A 27,349-nucleotide genomic window follows, 5' to 3' on the forward strand; every position below is an offset into this window, starting at 1 on the left:
TGTGTCAAGGCGATGTAGTCACCCATCATGGGAGAAATTTAGTCTCTGCATTTTCATTCCCCGGAGAAAAGGCTGATAAAAAATAAATAAATAAACAGAAGCAGGCAGGCTCCAGAGTTGTGGTGTGGGCACTCTCGCTGTTCTGACAGCATCACACAGCATCTGTACTAAACCTGTCACAATATCGTACGTTATCCCTCAGACGGTCATGTTAAGATTTTGATGACTTTCAATCTGAATGTTTAGCATGTGTCTTTAAACTCTTAAGATCTAGAAAGTTAGAACAGGTATAAAAAAGGAAAACAAAGTGGGAAAGAAGGTGAGATGGAAATAAAAGAAGAGATAGAGAGAGGGGCAGAGATGTAGAGAGGGGAAAAGATGGAGAGAAAGAGCTGGAGAGGCAAATTCCAAATTCCCCTTTTTTCTCTCTTTGTCCCTTCCTCCGCAGACGGAGTAACACTTGTACCACATACAGAAATAAGGCAAGAAAGGAGAAATGAATTATTTATACAGGCCTGTCTTTCAGAATTAAGGTGAACACCATGAGATTCTTCCAAGGTGAACATGGTGGAACTGGGCAGTTCAGAGCTACTATACTGACTAACACACACACACACACACACACACACACACACACACACACACACTCACACACACACACACACACACACACAAACGCACACACACACACACACACACACACAAACGCAAACACACACACGCACGCACACACACGCACACACACACAAACGCAAACACACACACGCACGCACACACACCAACACACACACACACACACACGCATACCAACACACACACACACACACACACACACACAGATATCGTCTATACAATAAGGTTGAGTACACACATAAACAGGAAATACCTTTCATACGTTACCAGGAACAATATGATACAGATTATATCTGCTATTTTAAACTAGATATTTGGTGGGGTGGTAATGAGAAACCTTTATATGTATGAGTATGAGAATGTGTTACCATGCATGACTACTAATGCCAAACTCCAAACAGTTAGTCACAGCAGGAGATTTAGTATCTGTGTCACTGCGAGTCTGTGGCACTACAAACCGAGTGGTATCCTGTCCTCACTCACAACAGGGACGGTTCTTTGCCTGAAGTTTTGCCAGAGGAACTCTTTCTGAAGGCCAGAATCTTTATTAAGTTTTTCAAGTTAAGGCAAATTATTCGTTAACTACTGTGAATCACAAAACGAAATGGGTGAATGAGGAATAAGAGTCTAGACATGCTGCTCAGAAGTGATCACTGCTGCCAGACACGAGGACATTTCTCTGAGCAAACGCAAGACAGTGTGGCACATTAGTCTGACTGCCGCAATTTACTGCAGTAATCTGGTTCAGTAATGGTAATAATTATACCAAACATTATTACACATTAGCGTCTGGCTTTTCACTACAGAATATCACAACTCCAGTAAATCTACAGGACGTGAGTCCTTTAGACTGTAAGTGTACATGAGCCTTCAACCCAATTTGCTGCTAATGTGTATAGTAGCTCCTACCAACAGAGTGCCACATACATCTGGATAGATAATATGCCACAGACATGCACATTTGTGTCTCTTAGATGCAGGAAGTGGTCAGCCTCTCAGAAGACTAGGAGACAGCAGCTTCTCACTTAGCAAAGAAAAGATTTAAATTCACTTAAGAGTTGCTGGATTAATAAAACGTACACTAATCGGTACATTGGTCACTAAAAGATAACGGGAGAGCAATTCTCTGAAGACTATTAATGATCATCACTGTAATTAATCTCTGTGTGTGTGTGTGTGTGTGTGTGTGAGACAGTGTGTGAGTGTGTGTGTATATGTGAGACAGTGTGTGAGTGTGTGTGTGTGTGTATGTGTGTGTGTGAGACAGTGTGTGAGTGTGTGTGTGTGTGTGTGAGACAGTGTGTGAGTGTGTGTGTGTGTGTGTGAGACAGTGTGTGTGTATGTGTGTGTGTGAGTCCTTTGCCCTCAGGGTCCATCCTTCTCCTCAGCCAGCACTATAAGCTGCACTTGTGACTGATATGAGCAGGACAGCTACGTTCTCCCGCTGAGGAACACCAGCACAGACCTAAAAAGATGCTTCTTCTGTTTCAGTGGCTCTGGCAAACAGACTCCACATTTCCTTAGTTAAAAATTAATAAAAATATTATTACTTTCAGCTACTCTTTTTAACATATTTAGTTCCACAGACTGAAGCAAAATAAGCACGTTATGCCCTTCTGGTCACTGCGATCACGTTCACTGTCTCTTCTCAGCCTGTTTGGCTGAGGCGAAAAACAAAGTTGCGCCCACACCCAAGGCCTCCACCCGCACATACGCCTCCACCCGCACATACGCCTCCACCCGCACATACGCCTCCACCCGCACATATGCCTCCACCCACACATACGCCTCCACCCGCACATACGCCTCCACCCACACATACGCCTCCACCCGCACATACGCTTCCACCCACACATACGCCTCCACCCACACATACGCCTCCACCCACACATACACCTCCACCCGCACATACGCCTCCACCCACACATACGCCTCCACCCACACATACGCCTCCACCCGCACATAGGCCTCCACCCGCACATACGCCTCCACCCACACATACGCCTCCACCCACACATACGCCTCCACCCGCACATACGCCTCCACCCACACATACGCCTCCACCCACACATACGCCTCCACCCACACATACGCCTCCACCCACACATAGGCCTCCACCCACACATACGCCTCCACCCGCACATACGCCTCCACCCGCACATACGCCTCCACCCACACATACGCCTCCACCCACACATACACCTCCACCCGCACATACGCCTCCACCCACACATACGCCTCCACCCGCACATACGCCTCCACCCACACATACGCCTCCACACATACGCCTCCACCCACACATACGCCTCCACACATACGCCTCCACCCACACATAGGCCTCCACCCACACATACGCCTCCACCCATACGCCTCCACCCACACATAGGCCTCCACCCACACATACGCCTCCACCCACACATAGGCCTCCACCCACACATACGCCTCCACCCGCACATACGCCTCCACCCGCACATACGCCTCCACCCACACATACGCCTCCACCCATACGCCTCCACCCACACATAGGCCTCCACCCACACATACGCCTCCACCCGCACATACACCTCCACCCACACATACGCCTCCACCCACACATACGCCTCCACCCACTCCACCTCTCCAATCTTACACCATTTAAAGTAATCGCCCAAAGCTGCTGGAGGATTAGCTCACACTCCAGCACAGAGCCAGCTGTGCTCAGAAAATATAACAGCGAAAAAGCAGATAATCCAGAAAAACAGTCAACAGCAACAATAAACACACTGGGATGAGAAAGACTTCATTCATAAATCTACCAAGCTGAATGTTTCTAGCATATGAAAAACATCTAGAACACTAACTGCTCCTTAATGGGGTGTGTGCTCCACTGGTGTGTTTTGCACAAATGAAGAACCTTGAAACTAGCGCTGCATAGCAATATGTTTGATATGAGAGTTTCTCCTGCTATCTTAGAGCAGGAAACATCTCCCAGATCAGATGTTAGTCCATGTTTCAAGGGAAGGGTTACACCACCAAGACCATGGGGCTCAGGGCTGGACTGTCCATGTGGTTACATATCTCTAATTATCTCTCTATCTACATTGCTTCTCGGAAAGCAAACGCAGGCAATAACATTCAGCGTAATTGGTGTGTTTTTAATCACCGTGGAAAAATGCATTTGTAAATAAGCAAACGAGTCAATATACAATGTGTAAGATGGAGTGTAATAGAGGTCTTATCCAGGCAGCCCTCCTTACTGGCTCGCGACTGCCGCTTCTGGCTAGAACTCATGGGGGTATGTGGGGATTCTTCGCTTGGACAGGAGATTCAATCAATAACCAATCTGTTGGAGTTTTATTCTGTGACAACACTCTTAATTAAGAGCCACTGCGGGCGTGTGTGTGAGGGGCTGGGCACTCAGGGGAAGGTGTGTTGATGGTGCCCATGTGGTCTCCAGCACACACACACGCCCCCGGGGCTGCTGGGAGACTCCAGGAATGTGCCGCTGATCAAGGACGTCTGCAGGAACTAAATCAGCCACGCAGAACGTCAGCAAGCCAAAAGTCCCGCGAACGTACACGCCATAAAATATGGAGCACTCAAATACGGCGATCCTAATCAGTGTGTTTGTCTTTGTGTCTGTATTTGTCCAACTATATTAAAACAGATTGGGAAAAAATGGGGGAGAAAGTATTTTTTAAAACCCATGAAGACTTGCAGCACAAGACTTGCTGAAGCCAAATATGTTCACATAAGTTCTGAGCTTGGTCTCTGTGTGACATGTACACTTGTATGGGTGAGACACACAGCGGGATCAGGGCCTTGAGCCGTGTGCTTCTGTACAACTGACGCTCATTCTGATTTACAGGTGAAGGAACCGTGTGAGAAGCACACAGTGCTGGTCCAGATACAATGGCACTCAAGTCTTTATTCACATCTCACGGTGCTACGGGCCATCAAAACGATGCCCAGCCTGAAAAGCACGGCAGCACAATCCTTCAAACAGCTTCAAGAAACAAGAGCAGTCTTCTCCAGCAAGACACCACACGTGTGCTACAAGCAGGGTAGGAAGCACTCCAATCAGAAAATGCAGAGCTGAAATACTCACATGCATTAGCTTCTCCCATCCAAAGACATGTGGGCAAACATTTAGTGTAAAGGTTTGTAGTTTCTTATAGATTCTGACATTGTTTTAGTAGACACAGAGGAAAGAAAGACTGGTATATACTGGTTTATATACTGGTTTATGGCAGTCAGAGCCTCCTGGACTAAAAGCTGCACCCTGAGCGATTTTTATATCTTGCGAGCTTTACTTTGATGTGCTTGGATACCTGTGGGCCACGAGTCTTGATGCTCATGCTTTTCGTTTCTTGTTATGTGTAGATGTGTTCGATGTGTATCAATGTGCAGCTCTCCTGCCTCAGTAGCTACACATGCAAAATGTCTCCAGCACACAGTGCAACAATCGCATCCTGGGTGTGAGTGACAGGAAGGTTGGGAATATTAACATAGAAAATGTGCTACTACTGATCCCATGTAACCATAGACCACCATGCGTATTGCATATAAACTGTTAAAACTGACGCTGTTTTGTTAAGTTCATCCGTTTTGTCTAGACTTGTCTAGTTCCTCACCACCAGTCCACAAGGGTTACAAGTCACATCATTGGTGACTCCTGCTTTAATAGCCCAAATTCAGCCCCAGACACTAAGCAGTGCAGTGGGCCCTTCAGGACGGGAACCTGAGAGTTCTCAAACACCCTATGAGCTCAGAGGAACTGTGCGTTCAATACAATGTAGTTAAATATATACAAAGAACACCAGATGGGAGAAAATCTAGAGCACACATGGTTAACATATTCACTCACAGGCTTTGTGAGTAGCACAAAAATAAAATAAACCAAAAAAATAAACAAAAACATCCCACAACACCTTGACAGGTCTCCAAAGAAAAACAGTCAAACAGAAATGCTAATTTGTACTTTGTTGTTTTTAAATAATCAAATGATGGCATGACATATATTTGTAGAGTGAACTGTTTAGCATGTATAAACCTAACAGCTTTGATACCAAATAGTTTGTCATTAGAAATCCCTGACTAAATATTTTGAAGAGACACCCTCTCCTAAACGTATCAAAGTTGTGCTGTATCCAGTGAATTCTGAAAACACTCCCAGTGAAATGGGGCACAAACTATATGACATATACTGCCTTGTTGTGAGTTCTTGTTTCCTGAAGAGGCCGTTTCCAGAATATAACTCATGAAAGCGCTGGCCCAGCAGACTCGGGCCACGTCCCGTCTATCAGGAAGAGACTAAGCAGCAGCATGACAACTTCTTCAAATTCCATTTTCACTTGGTCACGCAGGCAGGCTGGTGTTGGGGAGCAGGACGCTCAGACCAGCTGGTGTTGGGGAGCAGGACACTCAGACCAGCTGGTGTTGGGGAGCAGGACGCTCAGACCAGCTGGTGTTGGGGAGCAGGACGCTCAGACCAGCTGGTGTTGGGGAGCAGGACGCTCAGACCAGCTGGTGTTGGGGAGCAGGACGCTCAGACCAGCTGGTGTTGGGGAGCAGGACGCTCAGACCAGCTGGTGTTGGGGAGCAGGACGCTCAGACCAGCTGGTGTTGGGGAGCAGGACGCTCAGACCAGCGTGCCGCTACTCTTTTACCCAGTTCATCTAATAGAAGGAAATTTGATATCACTCTGATACACATACACACAGTAGACAAATCAGGTTTCCTATTTCAGCAGAGAGTGCAGGACAAACAGAGGCAGCAGGAAATAAATGCGTTTAATTCTGAAATAAGCTCACTGCACACCACGTAAGAGAATCGCTTCATGGGACTGACTAACCAGAAAGCAAAGGGTATTAAATCCCAGTCATAAATTTATCATTGTTCTGTATCCGCTCTTTTCAACAAGAGCTCAAATGCACAAGGCAAGTATTTCAGACGTCTTACATCAGATGCAGCTGTACATCATCAAATCATTACACAGAAGAGAGTGTGCAATTTCATCTGAAACTAGCAATCTGATGAAAGATTACACTTAATTATACTCAGTCTTGAATAACAGTAATTTGATATAACAACACGACTTGCTTAACTTCTTGCAAATATATAATAGCGTGATGTATGTCTCATTCAGGCCTGGCTGCGTCGATAATGGCAGTGACTGTTCAAAATGAAGTGGCACACGTAACCTTCAAGATCTCAGTTTTGGCAAAGACGAGCAGAGAGCACAAAACCAGGTCAATAAGTAAATATATAAATAAAAGCAGCAGCACGCGGCAGAGTCTCTAGGAGGTGGAAGAAAAGCTTTTCTTTTTCTGTCCTGGGAATAATGACAGCAGCTACGGATACACCTCCGAGGGAGCCTGGATTCCTGCACCTCACTGTCTCTCCAAACAACCAGACCCAAAGAACAAGCCTTACTCAACCAGCTGCAGCACACACACACAGAGAGAGTGAGAGAGAGGGGGAGATAGAGAGAGAAAGAGAGAGAGAGGGAGATAGAGAGAGATAGAGAGAGGGAGAGAGAAAGAGAGTGAGATGAGCTAGGAGTTCTGTTAAGAACCTCAAAGCCTCTGAGAAAAGAAGCTCTTTTGAAGGATAAACCTCGGGATTAGATTAGTCCACCCTGTAGGGTTCCGAGGCTGGTCATCTCCCTTTGTCGTGTGGACCCGAGAGGTGGGTCATATTGGCATTGAGGGCATGTCCAGCCTCTGTTTAATGCCACTTTCAATAGCAGAACCCTAACAGAGGGCTTAGAAGAAGAAGGCAAAAAGAAAATATGAATCATGCGAGGCTCAGAAAGCTGAAGGTGAATATTGCTCCACAAGGTTCTGCTTCAGTGGAACCTACAACACGGGTGTGAGAGGAACAGCCAGGCCAGTGGGGCCCCAGCTGTACGCATGACCCAACACGAGTGTGAGAGGAACAGCAGGCCAGTGGGGCCCCAGCTGTACGCATGACCCAACACAGGTGTGAGAGGAACAGCAGGCCAGTGGGGCCCCAGCTGTACGCATGACCCAACACAGGTGTGAGAGGAACAGCAGGCCAGTGGGGCCCCAGCTGTACGCATGACCCAACACGGGTGTGAGAGGAACAGCCAGGCCAGTGGGGCCCCAGCTGTACGCATGACCCAACACGGGTGTGAGAAGAACAGCCAGGCCAGTGGGGCCCCAGCTGTACGCATGACCCAACACAGGTGTGAGAGGAACAGCCAGGCCAGTGGGGCCCCAGCTGTACGCATGACCCAACACGGGTGTGAGAAGAACAGCCAGGCCAGTGGGACAGTGTGGACTGCTCCTTTCACAAGAACCAGTGATGCCAGGAATGGGCTTTGAGAGTACGAAGGTGGCAGAGATCTCAGCAGCTTTGTGTTCAGATCAACAAATAAAACCAGAATGCTTTTAGGACGTCTGCTGGCCATGTATGTTTGAACAGGCTGTAATGTGTCACAGGCTGTACGAATCACCTAGAGACAAACCCACAATCCTGATCTCCCTCAAACTCGACTGTACATTATCAGCAGTTAATCAGATTCACACATTTACCACCTGAACATTCATTTGTCTCATTTATATAAACACTTCAGTAAGAGCACACGGGGCATTTGCTTATCTAGGTGTAAACCATGATTCAGACTAATGGAATATTTCTCTGCAACATGTTTGATGCCAAAACCAACCTGAAACCCCAGTGTTCTATCGAGCTGGATTTAATTGTGGGCAGGGAGCTTGAAAAGAGCCTCTTAAATTTTAGAAGCCTCGGGAGACTGATGCTATACTACAAGACAACGACCTCTTAACTTTACTAATGCAGCCGTGTGGGCTCCTTCCATGTTTATTTAGCTGGCCAGGATCTACACCTGAAGAACCAGCTGTCAGAAGCCATTAGAATGACGTCCTCTTTCTACATCACTGTGAGAATACGGTACACAGGTACACCTAAAACACAAGGAGGGCATTCTATTTCACATTCTCCACAGACACAAACTGTCCAGATGTTCACAGATGTTTGGCTGATGTTATTGTGTTCCTCGACAAGAATAAAAGCAAAACAAACAAATTAAAACTCAAATACAGAGTGAGCTAAAAAAAAAAGAAGACCTGGATGAAAAGGGCTCAGGGCCTTCGTCTGATATCGTACCGTACTTCGTCTGATATCGTACCGTACTTCGTCTGATATCGTACCGTACTTCGTCTGATTTGGTGCCACCAAAAAAGCAGCTCAGAAAATGTTGTAGAAAGACTTCATGTTAAGATCAAAGTAAGAACTGTTGGCCCTCAGAATTTCACATTTGGGTCACTGTGTAATCATGACAACTACTGATAAATCTGTTCTAGTTGAAGAGGTGACTACAAGCTCCGATTAAATGTGCGCCATCAAAACAGAAAGGTTTTGTTCTACACACGTCTTTGCACTGTTGAAGTGAAATCATACGACTTTCACCATGTAAACCTTGAGACAAAAAATAAAGCATTTACGTTTTTTCATTATTGACCATATTCACCGTAATATTATATATAACATCATGTAAGCTGTAATAAGTGTGTGTAATAATACATAATATACACATAATAAATGTGTGTTATGTAACCAAGTAGACCCCCAGACCCATGACGGCTGTAAAACAGACTAAGAGTTTTCTTAGAGTTTTCTATTATAATTTTTTAACCGAACACAATAAAAACTGTCTGAACAGCAAATGTCAAAGTAAGACAACGACCAGACGATGTGTGTGCAAAAGGCAGGGTCACTTTTACTAGTCCCGGGTGGACACATCTGATCGGGCTGGTACCTGGAGTTGGAGCTGTTCCAGTACACGGCGTGTCTGTCTGTGATGATCTTGTCGTCCGCCCAAACCGACACCCAACACACAGCCATAAACACCATTACTGGCACCTCCATTTGAGACGTAGATGTAGCACTTTCTTGAACTTGACACGAATATTCTTGTAATAGATGCTGGACATTTATTTCTTACAGAACCCTGTTTGTAAATGTAGCCATAACGAGCAGGCAGTGGTCCGGTATCGGTTCTCTTCTCTGATTAAGCAGGTTGTGAGGCGCATCTTAAACAGCCCGTTTCATGATAGAGAGGACACATAAACTAGCCGAAATGCTCTTTTGCACGCTGTGATTGAGGGTAAACTGCAGGTATAACGTCCTCCGTGGTGGTGAAGTGTGTAAGATGCTGCACGACGGTCCCACCGCGCACAAGTTCCTCGCGCCACACGCGTGTCCCGCGCGCCGTAGCGCGAGCGCAGGTGAAGTCCAGCGTGCAGGTCTACCAGGTGCTTCACGTGTGGTCGTGTGCGTTAATCAGTCCAGGTTAAAGTACTCGCACGTTTGAAGAAGAGCTCGTCGGTCTGTATCCACGTAGTCCAGCATTTACACGCGTGACTGCACATCCCAGTTCACTCTCTCGTCGAGGATCAGAACTAGTACTGCACGTCTCAGAGCGCTGGCTCAGCCTGAACACCGAGGTCCAGGAGAAACCTTCATCACACCATCACGCTCTTCTCCACATCTACACACCGCCGGAATATATGGCTCCAGTTCGGCCAGCATCCAAAGTACCGAGAGCAAAGGCGGCTGCTCCCGAGGTCTGAACCTCTCACACCAACCGTGATCAATGTTCACATGAACGTTTCACACGTCTGGTCTACATTTATTTATTGGTGACGCAACCTTTAAAAATAAAACATGCATCCAAAGAACTCTGTAGGACTAATGATCCGGATCGGTTGTTCTCTACCAACACTCCCGTTATTAACAGCTTTCATCTGAAGGATGTAAGTGCTTCTCACGTTAGGTCCCAAGTGGTTTTAATGCACAGGTTACCGTACAGACTAACGGATCGTCTACAGACGATGGGAATATACTTTAATAATGATCAAGAGCGCCACCTGCTGTAAGCACAAGCTTGTTTCTCCAATTTAAGGTGTGATCCTTCCCAAAGATCCAAAACGCAATTTGAACTTCGTTGAACATATTAAAGCATTAAAATAAAAAAAGGAAAAACATACTTCCCAATAATTCTGCCCAATTATCCATTTCCACAATATTTATAGTTTACTGCAGGGTTATGCAGATCAACACCCCAGAAACATTTAACTTCACATTTAAGAAAAAATCCCAAAAACAAACACAAAAATATTTTACTATCTGCAGAAACCACAGCCAGCATATATGAACACATAAACGGGGTGAAATCTGCTTGAGGCACAGAAGAGTAAATGAACCATGTGACAGGTCAAACAGGGGAAGGAGAAGTGGTTATGGAACACCAACAAGCTTAACAAAAACACAGACACTAAAGACAAGATAAAAGTGAAGATAGATTTATTGAAAGCAGAAAATAAAGTATCAAAGGATGTTTTCTTCAGAGGGGCACTTACATGTACTGACACTTCTGGAATATCTTTAATATTCGGTGCAAAAAAATTAAAATAAAAAACTCCACAAAGAGCAAAACTCTTGTTGCCGCCTTTATCAAAATATACATAAAGCACTGATCCCCATTTAGGAGAGCCAGGGAGGACATAAGCTCACAGAAGTATGTACAGCTACACCTGCTCACCACCCAACCAACTTGGTCTCATTTTACTATTCCAAAGAAAATCACTTTTTAATTTGTTCATTTATTTTTCAAAAAGGCCACATGGTGGAGCTCTATATTTTAAGACTGTTTTGGTCTCATTTCAAGTCATAACCTTCTCTCACTCCAAGAGCAAATGAGGCTGCTTCAATTGAGCAGACGAGGATAGGAAAGAAACACCCTGCCTGGAAAAATACTCAAACGCTGTCTCAAGTAAAACTATCCCATCTGAAATTTAAAAGCAGGACACAGTCCTGATTTCCCTAAAAGGGAAAATAGCACAGAAATGAACAAATGTTTCTACTTAATTGTCCTGAAAAGTCCATGCCTAATGGGAATGTTTGAGGTTTAAGACTCATTTAGTCTGCCAGACCAGGGTAGGACATACAGCTGGATCCCAAACTCCACAACTCTCACACTCTTCACTTTCACAAAAACTCAATTTACAGAGTTTATAAATGCCAAAACTGATCAGTTCACATCGGATACATTTTTTAAACTATTTTAAGACATTTAGCTTTTTAGTGCCAGCAGGCTCACGTAAGGGGGAATAACATTTGCTACATAAGCAAAAAGGGGCCTGAAAAGTTCAGTTCAAGGGTGAACAGGCACAGGCGATCCATGAAAATCATTCACTATCATCTACATTGTCAAAGGGCAACCAATGTGCCTTTTTCGCCTTAAAGTTGGACACAGCGCCCAGATAAAGGCTGTGGAGCTGGTCATAAGGCCTGCTGTGGGAGGCTAGTGTGCATCAGAGCAACTCTAGGGCCGAGGACCTGGTGTCCAGACTGTGGAGGTGAAGCTAAGGCACCGTGTGCTGGGACAATGCCCAAATACATCTGATACAGTATAGAAATGATACAAAAACGTGTGCATCTATAAAAGGCAAATGGAATGACACTAGAGGGATACATTTTACATAAAGACGAGGAACTTCATATATAGAGTAACTATCATATGAAAGCCTTATAAAATATGAACAGGATTTCAAATCAGTTGTGTGAAACTGATTTCTTTAACCTGTAGAATAGTTAAATCAGTCCATGTACAAATCAGACCCCTCCCTCCAACTGAAATTAACATGTAAATTCCATGTGTATGTATATATACACACCCTCACCAGCCCTTTATCAGGGAGAGCACTAAGGCCAAACAGAAGATGCATTTTAAACACCATTTAAGGCACAGCAAGGAAAGGGGGTGTAACCACAAAAGTGATACAAAACAGAGTTCAGGTGCACAAACCCGAAACCGTGTTGGTTCTCTCAGAGGCACACAGTAGAAACTAGGCAGCATCTATGACCCAAAACAAGACTGTTTCACAGAAGCGCCACAGAGCACAACTGGGTCTGCACCAGTGCCTGTGTCTACAACGTCTAAGGGCGAAAAAACAAAACACCACGAGAAAAAAAAAAAAAAAAAAAAAGTTTTTCTGGGTTTTTTTCTGGTCTACAAGTTCAAAGTGGCATCATTGACAAGCATACTTGTGAATAAAGATATAAGGTAAGGAATGATCAAGTGTGTTTGTGGAAAATCCACAGCATTATAAGTTGTGGAAGGCTTAAGTTTGGTCTAAAGTGACGGTCTTTCCTCACACTCCTCTCCACATTTACAAGCCTGTGACAAAGCCCTTCAGATGGTTGACTTGGAGAAGGACACTCTAAGGTGATGGTTCTCCCCCAGGTCATGATTATGAAACTCGATAAGTGACGTGATGGCCTCTTCTACAGTGCCCATCTGAATGAGTGCCATCTTGTGATCTTTCCTAAAAGACAAAGGCAAATAAAACAATTACAAACAAACAAGAACACTAAGACAAATAAAGCTATGAAGAACCTAACAGAAGAGGAGTTAATGGAAACCTACTGGAAAAACTTGAAGGCCTTAACGGTCGCCCCTGAACTCCGAAACAGGCCTTTAAGATCATCTTCGCCAACTGAAGGTCTAGTGAGACACAGACATGTTCCATTAGCACAGGGTGCAGCTTCCTAAGCTGCTAGAGACCAACTGGTGAACAGAATTGGTGGCTTATCTGTGCAATCGACTTGTCATTTGTTCTGGCTAATGCAGAAAACTGACTAATTCTCAGTCACCACCAGGTTATATTTACACTTCACCACACGAGGGCGACAGCAGCACACACGCAGCCCCACACGAACAGCACGGTGACCATTGGCCCCACACACAAACAGCACGGTGACCATTGGCCCCACACACAAACAGCACGGTGACCATTGGCCCCACACACAAACAGCACGGTGACCATTGGCCCCACACACAAACAGCACGGTGACCATTGGCCCCACACACAAACAGCACGGTGACCATTGGCCCCACACACAAACAGCACGGTGACCATTGGCCCCACACACAAACAGCACGGTGACCATTGGCCCCACACACAAACAGCACGGTGACTATTGGCCACACACAAACAGCACGGTGACTATTGGCCACACACTGACAACTTAAAGGTGCCTTAATTATTCTTCATTTGTATGAAGAATATGCATGAAGTGTATGAAGTGTAGTGCACTTGTTTTAACTTGGGAAAAGTAAAAATACGGCTCTATATCTGGAGTTTGGCAAAAAGAAAAGGTTCGTCCTATAATGTACACATTTTCATTAGAAGAGAATGGAACAAAAATGTCAGTTTGCCTTTATTTATTCTTGTTTATAAAGAAAGAAAATGGGCATCAGTCAAATTGGCCATTGATGCATAAAAGAAAAGATACACCCCCCGTGAAGCAGCCAGGAGGACAGCAGCGAGTGCGGAGGACTCACGGGATGTTGGAGAGGTGCAGGGTGGATGAGGGGGGGAAGATGTTGGAGTAGTTCTTGGAGCCTGGCTTCTTGAAGCGGTGCAGGGGGGAGCTGCTGTAGTCCTTGGTGAGGCCCTGGTCCTCGTGGCCCTCACGGGGCAGCTGAACCGTGGTGTGTTTGGACAGCGTGATGCGCAGGGACCTGCCGTGGAGCTTCTGACCGTTCAGGTAACTCATGGCTAAGGGCACAAAAACATGTCGCTATGAAGCTGCTCGATTAGAAAAGAAAATGCAAAAAAAAAAACATCAATAGCACCTGCGTTTACAAGAACATGCCGAGGGAAGTCAAGCTAGACGGTGAAACGGAACAAGACGAACGCGGAGGTGTCCATACCCAACTGGGCTTGTGTGCCATCTGCCATCTGGACCAAGGCGTTCTCCTTCTTGTTAAAGAGGATCTTCACTCTCATGACATCACCATACACGCCTTCAAAAAGAAACATGTTAAGGCATTCCTCAATGCAACAACTACACTCACATTTCAACAGTGCTTCAAAATTCTTCAAGTGTTCAAATCTAACCATATCAGTTCAATCACTTTAGAGTTTGTATTGTAGTACAACATGCACTAACGCACATCTACATGTAGCATCGATTCCCTGAACTGAGTCTGACCAAGCATTCTGAAAGTTACTCCATCACCTGCTTCTATATCTCTTTGAAAGCCACCCAAACTACACTACTAAAACTACAGATAATTAAACTACTGTTTTATTCCGTAAACAAAGCTACTATATCTGCCTGTAGCAGAGAATGATCAGTCGTATGGTATCTGATTAATGAAACATGCCAAACCAAATCAAGAGAAGTTCATGCAAGTCCCTAAAGATGGCTAGAGTGGGCATGTTAGAAATGAGCAAAAAGATGCAACACCTCATTCCCAGATTGTCACCAGCTTCAGGCTGAAGTTAGGAAGGTACCGAACCACAGTCAGTATGGGAGTCTGCACGTGGCCTTTAGAGCGCACGCACTAGCGTAGCACGTGGCCTTTAGAGCGCACGCACTAGCGTAGCACGTGGCCATTAGAGCGCACGCACTAGCGTAGCATGGGCTAAAATGCTGCACCTTGTTGCCATCTCAACATGGAAATGCAAAAATACAGTATTTACACACAAATAAAATGCTCATTTTAGACTGAACAGTTAAAAATATGAAAAAACACAAAAGGGTAATTAAAAAAGAAGATGCCAATGATAACATACCGAAAAGAATAAAGAGGCATTGGGGTGTAACGCTCTTTAGAGACAGCAGAGGAAGGCAGCGGAGGAAGAAGGACAGGTAAAGATCGCAGGACAGGTTGGACATGTCCACAGCGAGGCAGTTCCACAATGGCCAAAAAACGGTGGTGGTAGGATCATGAAGATAGGTGACGGGGGCGGGGCATAGAAGAGGAGTCACCACGGTAACAATGAAATGTTTGGGGTTGGTTGTTGTCATTTGCGGATATGTTTTGAAGGTATATCCAAAATTGAAATGAAGGGGGTGGTATTTGGAGGGGAGGGGGGCAAAACAAAAAAAACCGTGCAGTCAGTTGGTAAAAGGAGAATCCAGATGAAGATAACAGAAGGGGGGGGGGAGAAATGAAACAGGGAAGTAAAAAAACAAGGTCAGTATACACAAAGAAATGTAGTGTTCCAGTCAGCAGAACTTGCTAAAATTAAATGCCTTTCACTAGAGGAACACTAAGAAAAAGAGAGGAGAAAGGATTAACAATGAAATACAGAAAAAGGCAAGGAGACAATATAAATCACAGCTCTAAAGAAAGACTATAAATGAAAATGCATCAGGTGACTGGAGACAGGAGTTAATAAATGTTCAGAAATAGCCGCCAGACACCTGTCTCTGTCCGCAAGGTTCTTTCTTTGAGTTAAGGTAAAATGTCATATGGATCAAATACCTCCAGTGTCTATCACACATGGTATGAAATGGGTCAGAAACAGCTGGTACAAAGTCAAGGTTAACAAGTGAAGTTTTCAATAAAATCCATTAGGTTTCCTTTAAGGAGGCATCAGCTAACTGCTTAACTAAAACCTGATTTAAGTGCCAATCTATGTTGGAAGTGCAATTCTCCTTGGGGTTGTTGGTGCAGGGTTAATAATGTGAGACAGGTGTGAGACGGAGGGAGACTGACCTCTGGGTTCAGGCTGCTGACCAGCAGGACACTGTGTCCCGCGCCACTCAGGCCGCTCAGCCCCAGACGTCCCGCTGCCGCGGCTACCGCGCTGGGGACGCCCAGAGACGCCAGAGCACCGGCCGGCATGCCCGGCAGGGACAGACCTGGGGACAGGGAGACAACACGGGGGGACACTATGGGGGATTTTTCCACTTAACACACACAACGCAAGGTTCAACAGCCGTGAATTCAGCAGCTTGTTTGTAAGCGGTACACACTGCAGCACTGGGTCAGTGATGGTGCTGATACCACAGCTACTGTGTTAATGAACCTTTACCTGCTGCCTGTTGGATGGCGAAGGCAGGTGTGAAGCCGTGAGCACTGGCGTAGGGGGACGCCGAGATGAGACCAGGAGCCGCTGCTGCAAAAGCCAAGAGAGGGCAGGAGAGAGAGGGGTCACCCAAAAGGTCAAGCACGCTGGAGAAGTGAAAGGCGTGCTTCTCCAAGAACAGGCCGAGTTCTTCAGAGCAGCAGCAGTATGAGCAGCGGTGCCCTTACTGAAGGCGGTGGCGGCCATGGCCTGGGGCTCCAGCGAGGGCTGGTCTCCCGAGGGCAGGTCTGGACGCGTGTAGTCTCTGCTCTTATCGTTGTTGTACTTGACGTTCAGGCTGGTGAGCTTGGAGAAGCTGATGCGCAGGGTGCAGCAGGCGTTGTAGATGTTCTGACCATCTAGAGACTACAGAGAAGTGCAGCCAAGTGAGCAGACGCGTCTACCTACAGGCTGGACACGTGTCTATCTTTAAACAGACCCCCATCTCAAAAGGGGTTTGTCTACTGGACTACAGAGAAGCAGGAGAGACTGTGCATGGCCTGGTCTACGTTTAACCTCACAGGAAAGCTGCCAATTTATGACTGTCTTGAATATCAGTATTATATACGGTTAGAAATTATCCACATAAAACAGGTGTAAACGAACTTGCACACATTTAAATAAAATTTGCACAAATCACTTGGAGGTGGTCTGATACATTAGTCATGGTTTAATTGTGGATGCACATAGTTTGCTGCAGAACTTAAATTAAATACTTAATAGCTGGTCCTGCCCGCAAAAAACATCTGTGGCCTGTAGTGGCATTTGCTACAGATGTAACAAGGGTCACCGATGTATTAATTAGCTTAACCAGTCATTAGAACTGTATAAAGAAATCCATGATGGCATGCAAAATTTGTGGTAGCAACTATATTTTGCATAGCATTACTGTGTAGAAGATGATTTGCATATAATATAGCAATTCTTTTTCAGAGTGACTAACTGGAGACATTTTGGCAACCAAGTATAAATGCACATGGCTAAATTCTTATTGATATGCAACCCACACATTAATCTTATAAAATGACTAGGGGTGGGAATCTCCAAGCACTCTACGATTCGATTACGATTCAGAGGTCTGCGATTCGATTATAAAACGATTATTGATGCATCTTGGTAGTAGCAATCCATGATGAATTAACTTCAATTTTATTTCCATTTTAAAACTCCCATTTTATTTTATATTTAATCAAACGAAAGCAATATGGAAAGTACAAGGCCACACTCCAGAGAATTGAACAAAGAAATACAAACTGAAAAAGTGCAGCTGTAGCAGCATGTTTGCAGTAAATTAACAAATTTCAGCAAATGCCAACTCTTAACCAACATTATGTGCAAACAACAAACAAATATGTGGTACCAAAACCACAGCTTCCACACACGAGTAGAATGATGTGCTAGCAGCTGACTTAAAACAATATCCTGAGAATAGAACTCCTCAGACAAAATCAGAAATTTACCAAAATCACAAAACTTTTCATACACATTCAGAATTCTGTGTCATCAGCTTTAATTAAAAAATTGATTGTACACTTCAGCATATTTTGAATAGCTAATAACTTAGACACATTCCTTATATAAAAATAAAGATTCCAAGAATTCCAACTAAATATCGAAAAATAATCTCCTAGACGGGACGCTGTATCTCTGCTCCAATGTGTGCAGCAGGGCGCGAAAGACGTTAGGATTGGGCGTTTTGAAAATAAACCATTAAATAATGCAATAAAGCGAATTATTTCGAGTATATGTATAAATATTTAACTAAATTAAGTTTAACGTGCTGGGAAATATAGAAATGGACTTTGAAAGTGCCGTACAAGTGCTTTAATTCCACCTTGTAAAGGTGTATGAACCCTACAAACTAGGGCTGAACGATTTTGGAAAATAATGTAATTGCTATTTTTTATCTATAAATCGTGATTGCGATTTAAAATGCGATTTTTTCCAGTTTTCAGGAAACTCAGTTTCGGCATTTTTTTATACAGCTCAGATACAGGGTTGGCAACTTTTCAAGATCGCTTGGAGTGAGACTTGAACCTGGAGTGGGTGGCGAACGTAATTTGTCGAGGGGGGGGGGGGGGATTATTATTATATCGCGATCGATCGATCGCCTGTGGTTGGCGCCAGAGCGAACTAGTAACTTTTCAGTCTAAGACGCTCAATGCGTGAGAGTTGCCAACCCTGCAGGTATAGCAACTTGGCTAAAATATGTAAAATATGTGCGTGAGGGCATTTGGTAGCGCATATCCAGTGTGTTTAACAAAGCCATGAAGCCGGGCTTGTTCACTATATTAACGGGCATCATGTCTTTCAACTCCGTTACTGCCCGAGTTACTTCATCGTGCCGCTTCCAATTACATCCATAAAGAGTTACACTTTCAAACGGTTCGGTCAGTGAACTAGGGTTGGCACCTAGGTCTGACAAAAAACAAGGGCACTGTCATACTGACACAAAGGGGGGGGCTAACGTAAAATGTTACCGGAGGGGTTTAAAATAGACACCGCGAGAAAAAAAAACAGATTTAAAGTGTGCAGATACAGTCTGAATCGTGGTTTTAACTAACCTAATTTTTTTGCCGGGACCGAATATTAAAAAGAAGAAAAACCGGGACAAACCGGGACAGCCAGGGAAAACCGGGACAGGTGGCAACACTACAATGAACCCTGTCTGCTGGACAGCGGTCAAGCTATCCGCGCTTTTGTGATTCATCCGTGCTTTAAATCTTATTGCGCCTATATGCGTGATTTTACGGTATGTCGCTGCTCACCGCATACTAAAGCTGTATAAGCGCAGAGAAACACTTTGGCGTATTTGAAGACGCAGCACTGGTCGTTGGCATTTTAGCCTTACAAATCATACGAGGCTTTGTGGTGTTTTTTTAAATGCTGAAGGTTTGTAGTGTTACCTCGCGTCGTAGCAACAGTAGCAAGACACGTTTTGCAGGGTACCTGACGTTGAGCAGCATCTTTTTTAAAGCCAAAGTAATTTCACACAACTGATGTGCTGCCCCTCTTTGGTATTAGACTTTCAGTTGTGTCAGCTTCTGTCGAGCCTGAAGCCATTGTGCAACAAGTTAAAGTGCGCTGTGTTAACTTCATTTCTCCACCTCCCTGCCTCCTGCTCGGGTTTGCTCCGTTCGTCCTCGGCTCGGCTCGCTCCCAAGTCACGTGACCAGTTTAAATTGCAGCCTGTGCGATTAGAGAATCACGTTTTAAAATATCGCGAGAATATCGCAAATAGGGCTGGGTATCGATTCAAATTCCAAGAATCGATCCGATTCCGAAGATTAAAAAACGATTTGTTTCGATTTAATCCGATTTAATCGATTCGATCCAATTCGGGGTTTAGTGTTATTAAAAATGTATTTGAGCTGTTTCCTGACTATGTACAAAAGCAACATGTTAAAACTAGTATTATATCGATATTAATCAGCAAATAGTTACTGGTAGTTGGTAGTTACTAATGGCTGGAAGACTGGTGAAAAGGGTCATCATAAATCTACCTTCAAGAAAGGTAATCCAGGACAATAAACAGAGGACATCTTTGAGGTGTCTATATCTGCAACAGTGGACTCCTACTGGGACACTAACCAGTGCATTATTATTATGATTGAAATAATTAAGAATTCACCCAAAAGCTGTTGCTACCAAATGCATTTTTATTTTAAAAGTGCTCACACTTAATAAACTGAAAGTATAAAATGTAAACGTGTATTTTTCTTTAAAGTGCGAATATAAGAACAGAACCGTCACGTTACGGTCCCCGACCCCTCCCTTTTGGGCGTGTGTTAACGTTGTCTGCGTCTAATCGTCTGTCGTCTCCGTGGGTACGGGTGCATCTTGTGATAAGTCTCACCCAGAGACCGTATATACAGTCACTGGTCTCACCTCTGGCTCGTCTCGTCATCACTGGGGGTTTGTGTGGTTTGTCTATTTAATGTGCGTTCGCGCAGCGTCCTGTGCTCGTCTTGTTTGAGTCACACATGTTCTATGTAAACGTGTTTTATGTGCGCTGTCTGCGCTTCGGTAAATGTAATAAACGTAACGATTTGGAAAGTGCAAAGGATTCTGTGTCCATCGCCTTGTGCCCAACGTTACAAGAACATTTCCAACTTTTTTAAACTGTAAAAACACTGGGTAAACTGTCAGTAACATGGACTAACTGTAAATAGTCACTGACACTGGATAAACTGTCCTTCTGTTTTTAGATAGCCGATTTGACTATTGTCGTTACCGTCACTGTCCGACGCCATGTTGTTTTACAGTTAGTTAGACCGAGCGCGCCTGCGTGAATTCAGTGACGAGGCGGGGGTAAAAGTTCACTAAAAAAATCGATCTTTGGACGTACTAATCGATTATCGATTATGATAATCATATGCGAATCGATTCTGAATCGTAAAATCGATTTTTTCAACACAGGCCTAATCGCAAATGCAATTATTCGTTCAGCCCTACTACAAACATGACTTTGTTCATTGCGCTGAGGCACGGCGCGCGCAAAGTTACAAAATTCGAGAGGTGCACAACCTCATGAATCGACAGCGCGCGAGACCCTCGCACACGGGCGGAGCCACCGCGATTACACTCGCGACACGTCAAGTATAAAACCAGGCTTTAGTAAGTTATAGTGTCGGCTGGATTTGCCGCTCTTCTTGCGTCTTTGTTATGTGCGCAGCTAACGTCTAGACAATCGATTGTTGTCATTTGTGAATCGATTCTGAATCGTCCACGTTGCGCATCGAGATGCATCTAACAATCGAAAATTTCCCGCACCCCTAAAAATGACCAGGTGCTATTAGAGTCTATGGTGCACAGGGTCAGATTCGCCCATCGGGGGGGGAGGCCATGGCCAACGTGGGCTTTGCGGTGGCTGAACTCACCAGCTTGGCGTGCTGAGCAGTCATGACATCAGAGTACTGCACAAGAGCCTGGAACTGGCTGTTCTTGGTGAAGGTTATTATCTTCAGCACAGTGCCAAACTTGGAAAAGATCTACAAGACCACAAAACCAATTAGACCTCAATTAGTCACATTATTGTTTTACAAAGACATTAAATATTGATGCGCGTTGTCCAACAACCACGGTCTGAGTAAAGCTGATCAGAACTACATACCTGGTGCAGAACATCCAGGGTGACTGGGTAGAAGAGGTTCTCCACGATGACCCTGAGCACAGGGCTTCCTGGACCACCACCATCCACGCTGCCCATAGACATCCCGCCCGTCTGGACCGCATTCACCGCCTGCAACGCTGCCTGCGCTCTCTACAGGAAGGGTGGAGATCGCTGACCAAGACAACCTGGCTCATTTCATCTACATATTCATGAATGACTAATGGGATCAATGGTGTCTACTTAGGAAGGAAACCAGAACATTTGGCGAGTTCCCTGATCAAACAAGGAACACAAGTCATCAAGCAGTCAAGCTTGTTATCAGCAAGTTCTCAAGCTGAGTAGACACTTGACTCACCACTTGGTTGGGCGAGTTATCTGTCTTCAGCTCCTTGTGATTGGAGTACTGCATGAAGACCGGGTGGTTTCTGATGACGGGCGTGACGGAAGAGTAGTAGCTCACCATCGTCTGAGCGGACTCTTCCGTGTTCATCTCCAGGAAAGCCTACATACAAAGAAACTTTCAAAACGCTTGACTTTCACAAGGAGGTGATGAGAATGGTGTTAAACATCTTATGTGTGCATGAGGTGTTAACGTCTGGTTGATGCAGTAGAGCTGGAGACCACACACCTGATTCTTCCCCTTGAGCATCAGCAGGTTGGTCACCTTGCCGAAGGGCAGCCCCAAGGAGATCACTTCTGCTTCGTTGATGTCGTTGGGTAATTTACGTACGTGGACGACTCGAGATGGAATGCCTGGGCTCCTGATGTCACCTTTGAACTTTTTGCTGTCATTACCATTTGCTGAAAGGTCAATTTCATTTCATAGATGTTAGTAAACAACGCAGAGTAATCTGCAGTACAAATATGACCAAATGAGTTTAGTCCTGGCAGGCCTGCGTAACCACATACCTGCTCCGCTCATGATATATGGACCGTTAGACATGCAGGAGGAAAAGAGTTCGTCAGATCCCCGCTGGAGTTAAAGCAGAATGGGAATAAAATTCATAAGAGCCTCTCAAATGGTCTTAACTTATTATAGGGTTAATGAAGCAAAGAAAATACAGTTTCCACTTTCAAGTACCCTGGATGAATGGTACGGATCAATCGTAAAACTGAATGTGAAACCAATAAATGTAAAGGAGTTTGATATTTAAGGAAATTTGGATTGGTCCCTTGAACCTAGCGTTAAGATGAACTAATTAGAAAATCATCAGGTCATAGCCTGTGAACAATTATTGCACGAAGTAACAGTTAAGAGAACTACCAGTAAACAAGGTTAGAAGGAAATTAGATTCTCAGAGTTCATGTACAGCACAAGGTTTTACAGGCGAGTCTGTAAGTTAAATGTCCCTATAGAACATAGTGGAATGGTAGCTGTTTGAAAAGTAGTCCTAAACATCATCTTGGCGCCTAAAGGACCGTCTTTGTTTACCAGTGGCTAGAGAAGAGCTCACACCATTGTTTACTTTTAAAAAGCACAACAAAGAGACAAAGAGGCAGCCGTGTACTGCAACACGACCACAAAGACCTCGCTGTGGGCCAGGCTGTGGCTCAGTGGTCGGCCCAGCGCTTGAAGAGCAAATCATTCAGCATCACTCTCTTAATAGAGCACTTCAATATGGCAAGATTCTGCTCAAGTGGTCATGTGCTGGATAAGCTAAAGTCTTTACGCTCTACTGCCACAATGTGTGTTCTGTTCCAGTCAAAAGGACAGCACTGTTAGCACAGCAGAACCGGACTTCTCACTAGTGCAGCCTCCAACACTTAATAGTCCCAAATGCTACCACACCCTGGAAGCAATATGTACATCTCCCAATCTTTCATTGTGATTTGTTGCTTAGCAAAGAAGAAAAATGCCAGATTCTGATGTAGCACAACACAGAGGGAGCTCTCAGGACTACAAATAGGACAGAACCAGATGGTTGTGGTGTCTTTCAAATTAAAAATATTAACATGTGTTTGTGTGTATATATAAATACAGTAATGGTCTCAGAATGGAGACTACTGCATTCTTCAGGCCTCATCATCAGCACATCACCAGTCGGGATAATCCCGACACCCCCGCCTTGTCCTGCTGTAAATGGCCATTGTTCCACACAAGCTGTCCACCCACTACCGGCATTTCCTTCCTCTATTTTTATGTTGCTCAGCATTCACTTGAGGAGTTAGTAGATGACGGTAAAGGAAACATATCCCAGAGTTACGTCTCCTACGCCAGCCTGTAGAAACGGAGGATCTGCAGGTGTCAGCTTGTTTACATCCTGTGAGGAAGTGTACGCTCCCCAGGGCTGGGCACGGCTGCTGCTGGTCCCAGGGACCCGCCAAGCAGGAATGCAGCTTCTAAGATTGCAGGCCTAGTGCTCACACACAGCTAGCACAGTCTTCAACAAGACTAGTGATGAGATCACTCCTTAAGACATGAGGCCCTGGAGACACAAACACTATGCATTCCCACTATATTGAGGAACTGCCCAGCCTTTAGAACGAGTGGGAAGAAAACACATCTGAACACAGCCTGAACTCAGCTAAATGCTACACTACTCTAAGCACATGTAGGCAACACTGGTCAAAGGGTCTACGTATTGTTTCTTCCATCCTGACGCTTGTCAACACTCAACAATTACAAGGGCAAAATGTAATGCCTTGTGCATTCCTGTAACCTCAGGGTGATTGTTTAAACATCAGGTAGCCTTTGACCAGAATAATTACAAAGATCAGCAGGCGGTAGATACTAGTTACAGACTCAATGTCCTCCAAGGCTGAGAAAGAGACATGAAGCCTTTCTGAAAAGAGGATAATAAAAATACCCAAAGAAAGCCTACTGTGATTCAGTCAACAGAGTCCATTTCAAAAGTCATGATCAACTAACTGAATAAGAAACAAAAGTATAGTGACAAAAGACTAGCATGATTATTTTTACAGACGCAAAGAGAAAGTAAATTAAAGGACAGTAGAACAAACATACCTTTGTGCCAACTGTTATATCATGGACACTTCTGTGGGAGTGGAAAAAGTTACACTTCAGTCAGAAGTTTAGGAGTAAACCATCCATATCACATAACTCATAAGAATGAACAACTACCAATAACTGGGCAGTTCTTTTGTGCTTTTCAAATGGTATGTGACTGTCGACCACTGCTTTAGCTACTTTAATTTTAACACAAACATGATAACGTGGATTTAATGTAAGTATTGTGTTTGGTGTCATTTTCTGTAATCAGCAGGTGACTGCAATCCCACAAGATTACTTTGGCATTACTGATGCAAGAACATCTTACTCTATTTCAGTGGCGTAGCTGGATCCCAGAGGATACAAGTCCGTGTCCAAACGTCTATGAAGGGATGAAACCCAAAACCAACTTCAATGTAGAATAAATTAATATAAATCAATAGCATCTTTAAAAGCGAAACCTAGTCTCGGAATGGAGGCTTTAGGTTCAACAGTACACGGACCGCACGATATGATGGACCAACGGCAAGTTCGGCCAACTTTTTGCAAGAAATGTTCTTTTCTCGGTAGGTAGTTAATTTAGTTAGGTTAATTTATTTAGTTTAGTTAATTTAGTTAGGTTAATTTATTTAGCTTAGTTAATTTAGTCAGCCAGGTTAATGCACATGGCAGTAACAGCTCCACTTCAGGTTCGGGCAGTTATGAAGTACTGAAGAGAGACAGACAGGTATGACCACTAAAACAACTTAATGAACATCAACTAAAGACATGAGCGAGTCGGGTTAAGTGGTTATGATAGAGTTTAGTGGTTTTGAGCTGAGGCGACCTGTGGGGGGAGAAGGTGGTGAGGTAAACGGGGTTTTACTGCCTGCTAGCACCAAGCTAACAGCAACAATGCGGAAACGGAGTCACGCGATGGAGAAAGTAGGCTAGCTCGAGTTAGCTAGAGGAACCGCGGAAGAACCGGTCAAGTTCGGGTAATCTGAGCACGGCTTGGGCGTTGTTGGGGTATAGTTCACCCGGCTGGACCGTTTGACCACCGTTAGCGGGTAGGCGGTTAGGGTGGTGGGTGTTAGGGTGGTGGGTGGTGGAGCTCAACAGGTCGCTGGTTCAACTACCAGCCAACACACACGGACCAACCAAACGGTTCAAACGAAATTACCACTCGAGTTTAGTCAATATTAATTTTCATTTAATGACTTTATAAATTAGGCTTAATGCACTAACAATAGAAAAGTGGTTTTCTCACACATAAATGTCGCGGAACATGTTTCCGACTTACCCGTCCATGGCACTACACGAAACTACAGGTCGGCGTAGTCGGGCAGCGCAGCCTCGCTAGAATGTCTTATAACCTCACAAAATGGCGGCGGGAGCCACGGCGTCCTCTGATTGGTCAAATGTCTTGGGAAAGCCGAATATAGGCGGGAGCTCAGAGAAGCGTCGGCTACGTGATTGGATCAAATCGTTTTCAATCTTAAAAGGCGGTCTAAACTTTAGACCAAACTTCACCAGAACATCCTGACAGTCGGATGTAGTTCCAGATTAAATATCGAAAGATCTTTTAACGACCGATGGCACCTCACCTGTTCACATGTTGCTGGTGTGACCTGTCATCTTGGTACCTGTTGTAAGGGAATCTGTGATTTACTGTCTGCGACCCTCAATCAGAACTCTGGCATGTTGTTCACTCCCTGATCTGTGTGGCTGCTCCTCAGTTAGAACACACTCTCTCTCTCTCTCTCTCTCTCTCTCTCTCTCTCTCTCTCTCTCTCTCTCTCTCTCTCTCTCTCTCTCTCTCTCTCTCTCTCTCTCTCTCTCTCTCTCTCTCTCTCTCTCTCTCTCTCTCTCTCGTTCAAGTTGCTTTATTGACATGACAAATTCACATTTGTATTGTCAAAGCATTCATATATAAAAATGATAAATAAATAAGTAAATTAAAAAAAATAATAAAAAAAAAATTGTACATCAATGTAAACATAAAGTATCAATATGCATGTATATCCATAACATAGAACAATGAAAAGATACATACAGAACTGTTAATTAATAAATGTAATAATTGAACTGCTAATAAATAAATTTGATAATAATTAAAATACATATGCAGTATCATACAAAGGGGAATATATATATAACCTCTGGACAGACTACATATAGATAAACTCTTCTGGTGTTTCACTCACTGTCCCGGAGTTTGTTACATTCCTGTACGTATCTGGCTGCCGTGGAGGTTGATGGACCCTCTCCTAATATGATGGCCAGTTTCTCATAATCGGTCATCAGTCTGAAGCTGCTCACCTGATTTTCAAACTGACTGAAATATTTATGTCTGATTTCTTCATATTTGGGGCATTTTAGAAGGAAGTGCACCTCTGTCTCTAACTCACCTGTCCTGCAGTGACCACACACTCTCTGGTCTCTGGGGATCCAGGACTGTTTAAAGCGGCCGCTCTCGATGGCCAGGCTGTGGTCACTCAGTCTGTATCTGGTGAGGATCTGTCTCTGCTTCGTATCTCGGACAGTGAGGAGATATATGGCCAGGGTGTATTCACGTTTTAGGGTCAGAAAGCAGTTTAGTCTAGTTTGGGTTTGAGTTTGGGTTCTCCAATGTTCCAGATAAGTGTTTTTACGCTGTTTAATAATTTGGGAGACTCTGATTGGTGTTTGGGAAGCAGTGCTGGTCAGAGAGTTGGGGTTATTAGAGGTCAGTCTCTGGACCAGCTGACACATGGGACTCTTTTCAGGGTTCAGCTC

General features: G+C 44.5%; 2 protein-coding genes across 2 annotated transcripts in view; both read right to left on the reverse strand.

Annotated features, from left to right (window-relative positions):
• The window catches only part of efna2a (ephrin-A2a), a 64,336-nt gene extending 53,606 nt beyond the window's left edge, over positions 1-10,730 (reverse strand). The window contains exon 1 of the mRNA XM_076975706.1: positions 9,419-10,730. Within this exon, the coding sequence (XP_076831821.1) occupies positions 9,419-9,528 (110 nt within the window). The 5' untranslated portion in view covers positions 9,529-10,730. The remainder of the gene's footprint in view (positions 1-9,418) is intronic.
• Positions 10,731-10,948: 218 nt separating this feature from the next.
• Positions 10,949-26,288, reverse strand: ptbp1a (polypyrimidine tract binding protein 1a). The gene is made up of 17 exons (XM_076975705.1): positions 26,179-26,288; positions 25,875-26,039; positions 24,921-24,974; positions 24,608-24,638; positions 22,552-22,615; positions 22,271-22,443; positions 21,998-22,144; positions 21,643-21,792; positions 21,410-21,520; positions 16,718-16,895; positions 16,497-16,580; positions 16,178-16,323; positions 15,249-15,282; positions 14,381-14,473; positions 14,009-14,225; positions 13,091-13,168; positions 10,949-12,989 (listed from the first exon to the last, which is right to left on the reverse strand). The coding sequence occupies exons 2-17, from the start codon at positions 25,880-25,882 to the stop codon at positions 12,857-12,859; spliced, it is 1,701 nt and encodes a 566-aa protein (XP_076831820.1). The 5' UTR covers positions 25,883-26,039; positions 26,179-26,288; the 3' UTR covers positions 10,949-12,856.
• Positions 26,289-27,349: the final 1,061 nt, after the last annotated feature.

The sequence above is a fragment of the Brachyhypopomus gauderio genome, chromosome 16 (genome assembly GCF_052324685.1).
Source record: "Brachyhypopomus gauderio isolate BG-103 chromosome 16, BGAUD_0.2, whole genome shotgun sequence".
Lineage (NCBI taxonomy): Eukaryota > Metazoa > Chordata > Actinopteri > Gymnotiformes > Hypopomidae > Brachyhypopomus > Brachyhypopomus gauderio.

Bases quoted from the DNA above. Each gene is read 5' to 3' on its own strand.
- ptbp1a (XM_076975705.1), bottom strand. The intron at 21,793-21,997 runs GTGAGTCAAGTG...CCCTTCCTGTAG, and splicing joins ATAACTCGCCCAACCAAGTG to AGAGCGCAGGCAGCGTTGCA. The intron at 15,283-16,177 runs GTCAGTCTCCCT...CTGTCTCTAAAG, and splicing joins TCAGCAGCCTGAACCCAGAG to AGCGTTACACCCCAATGCCT.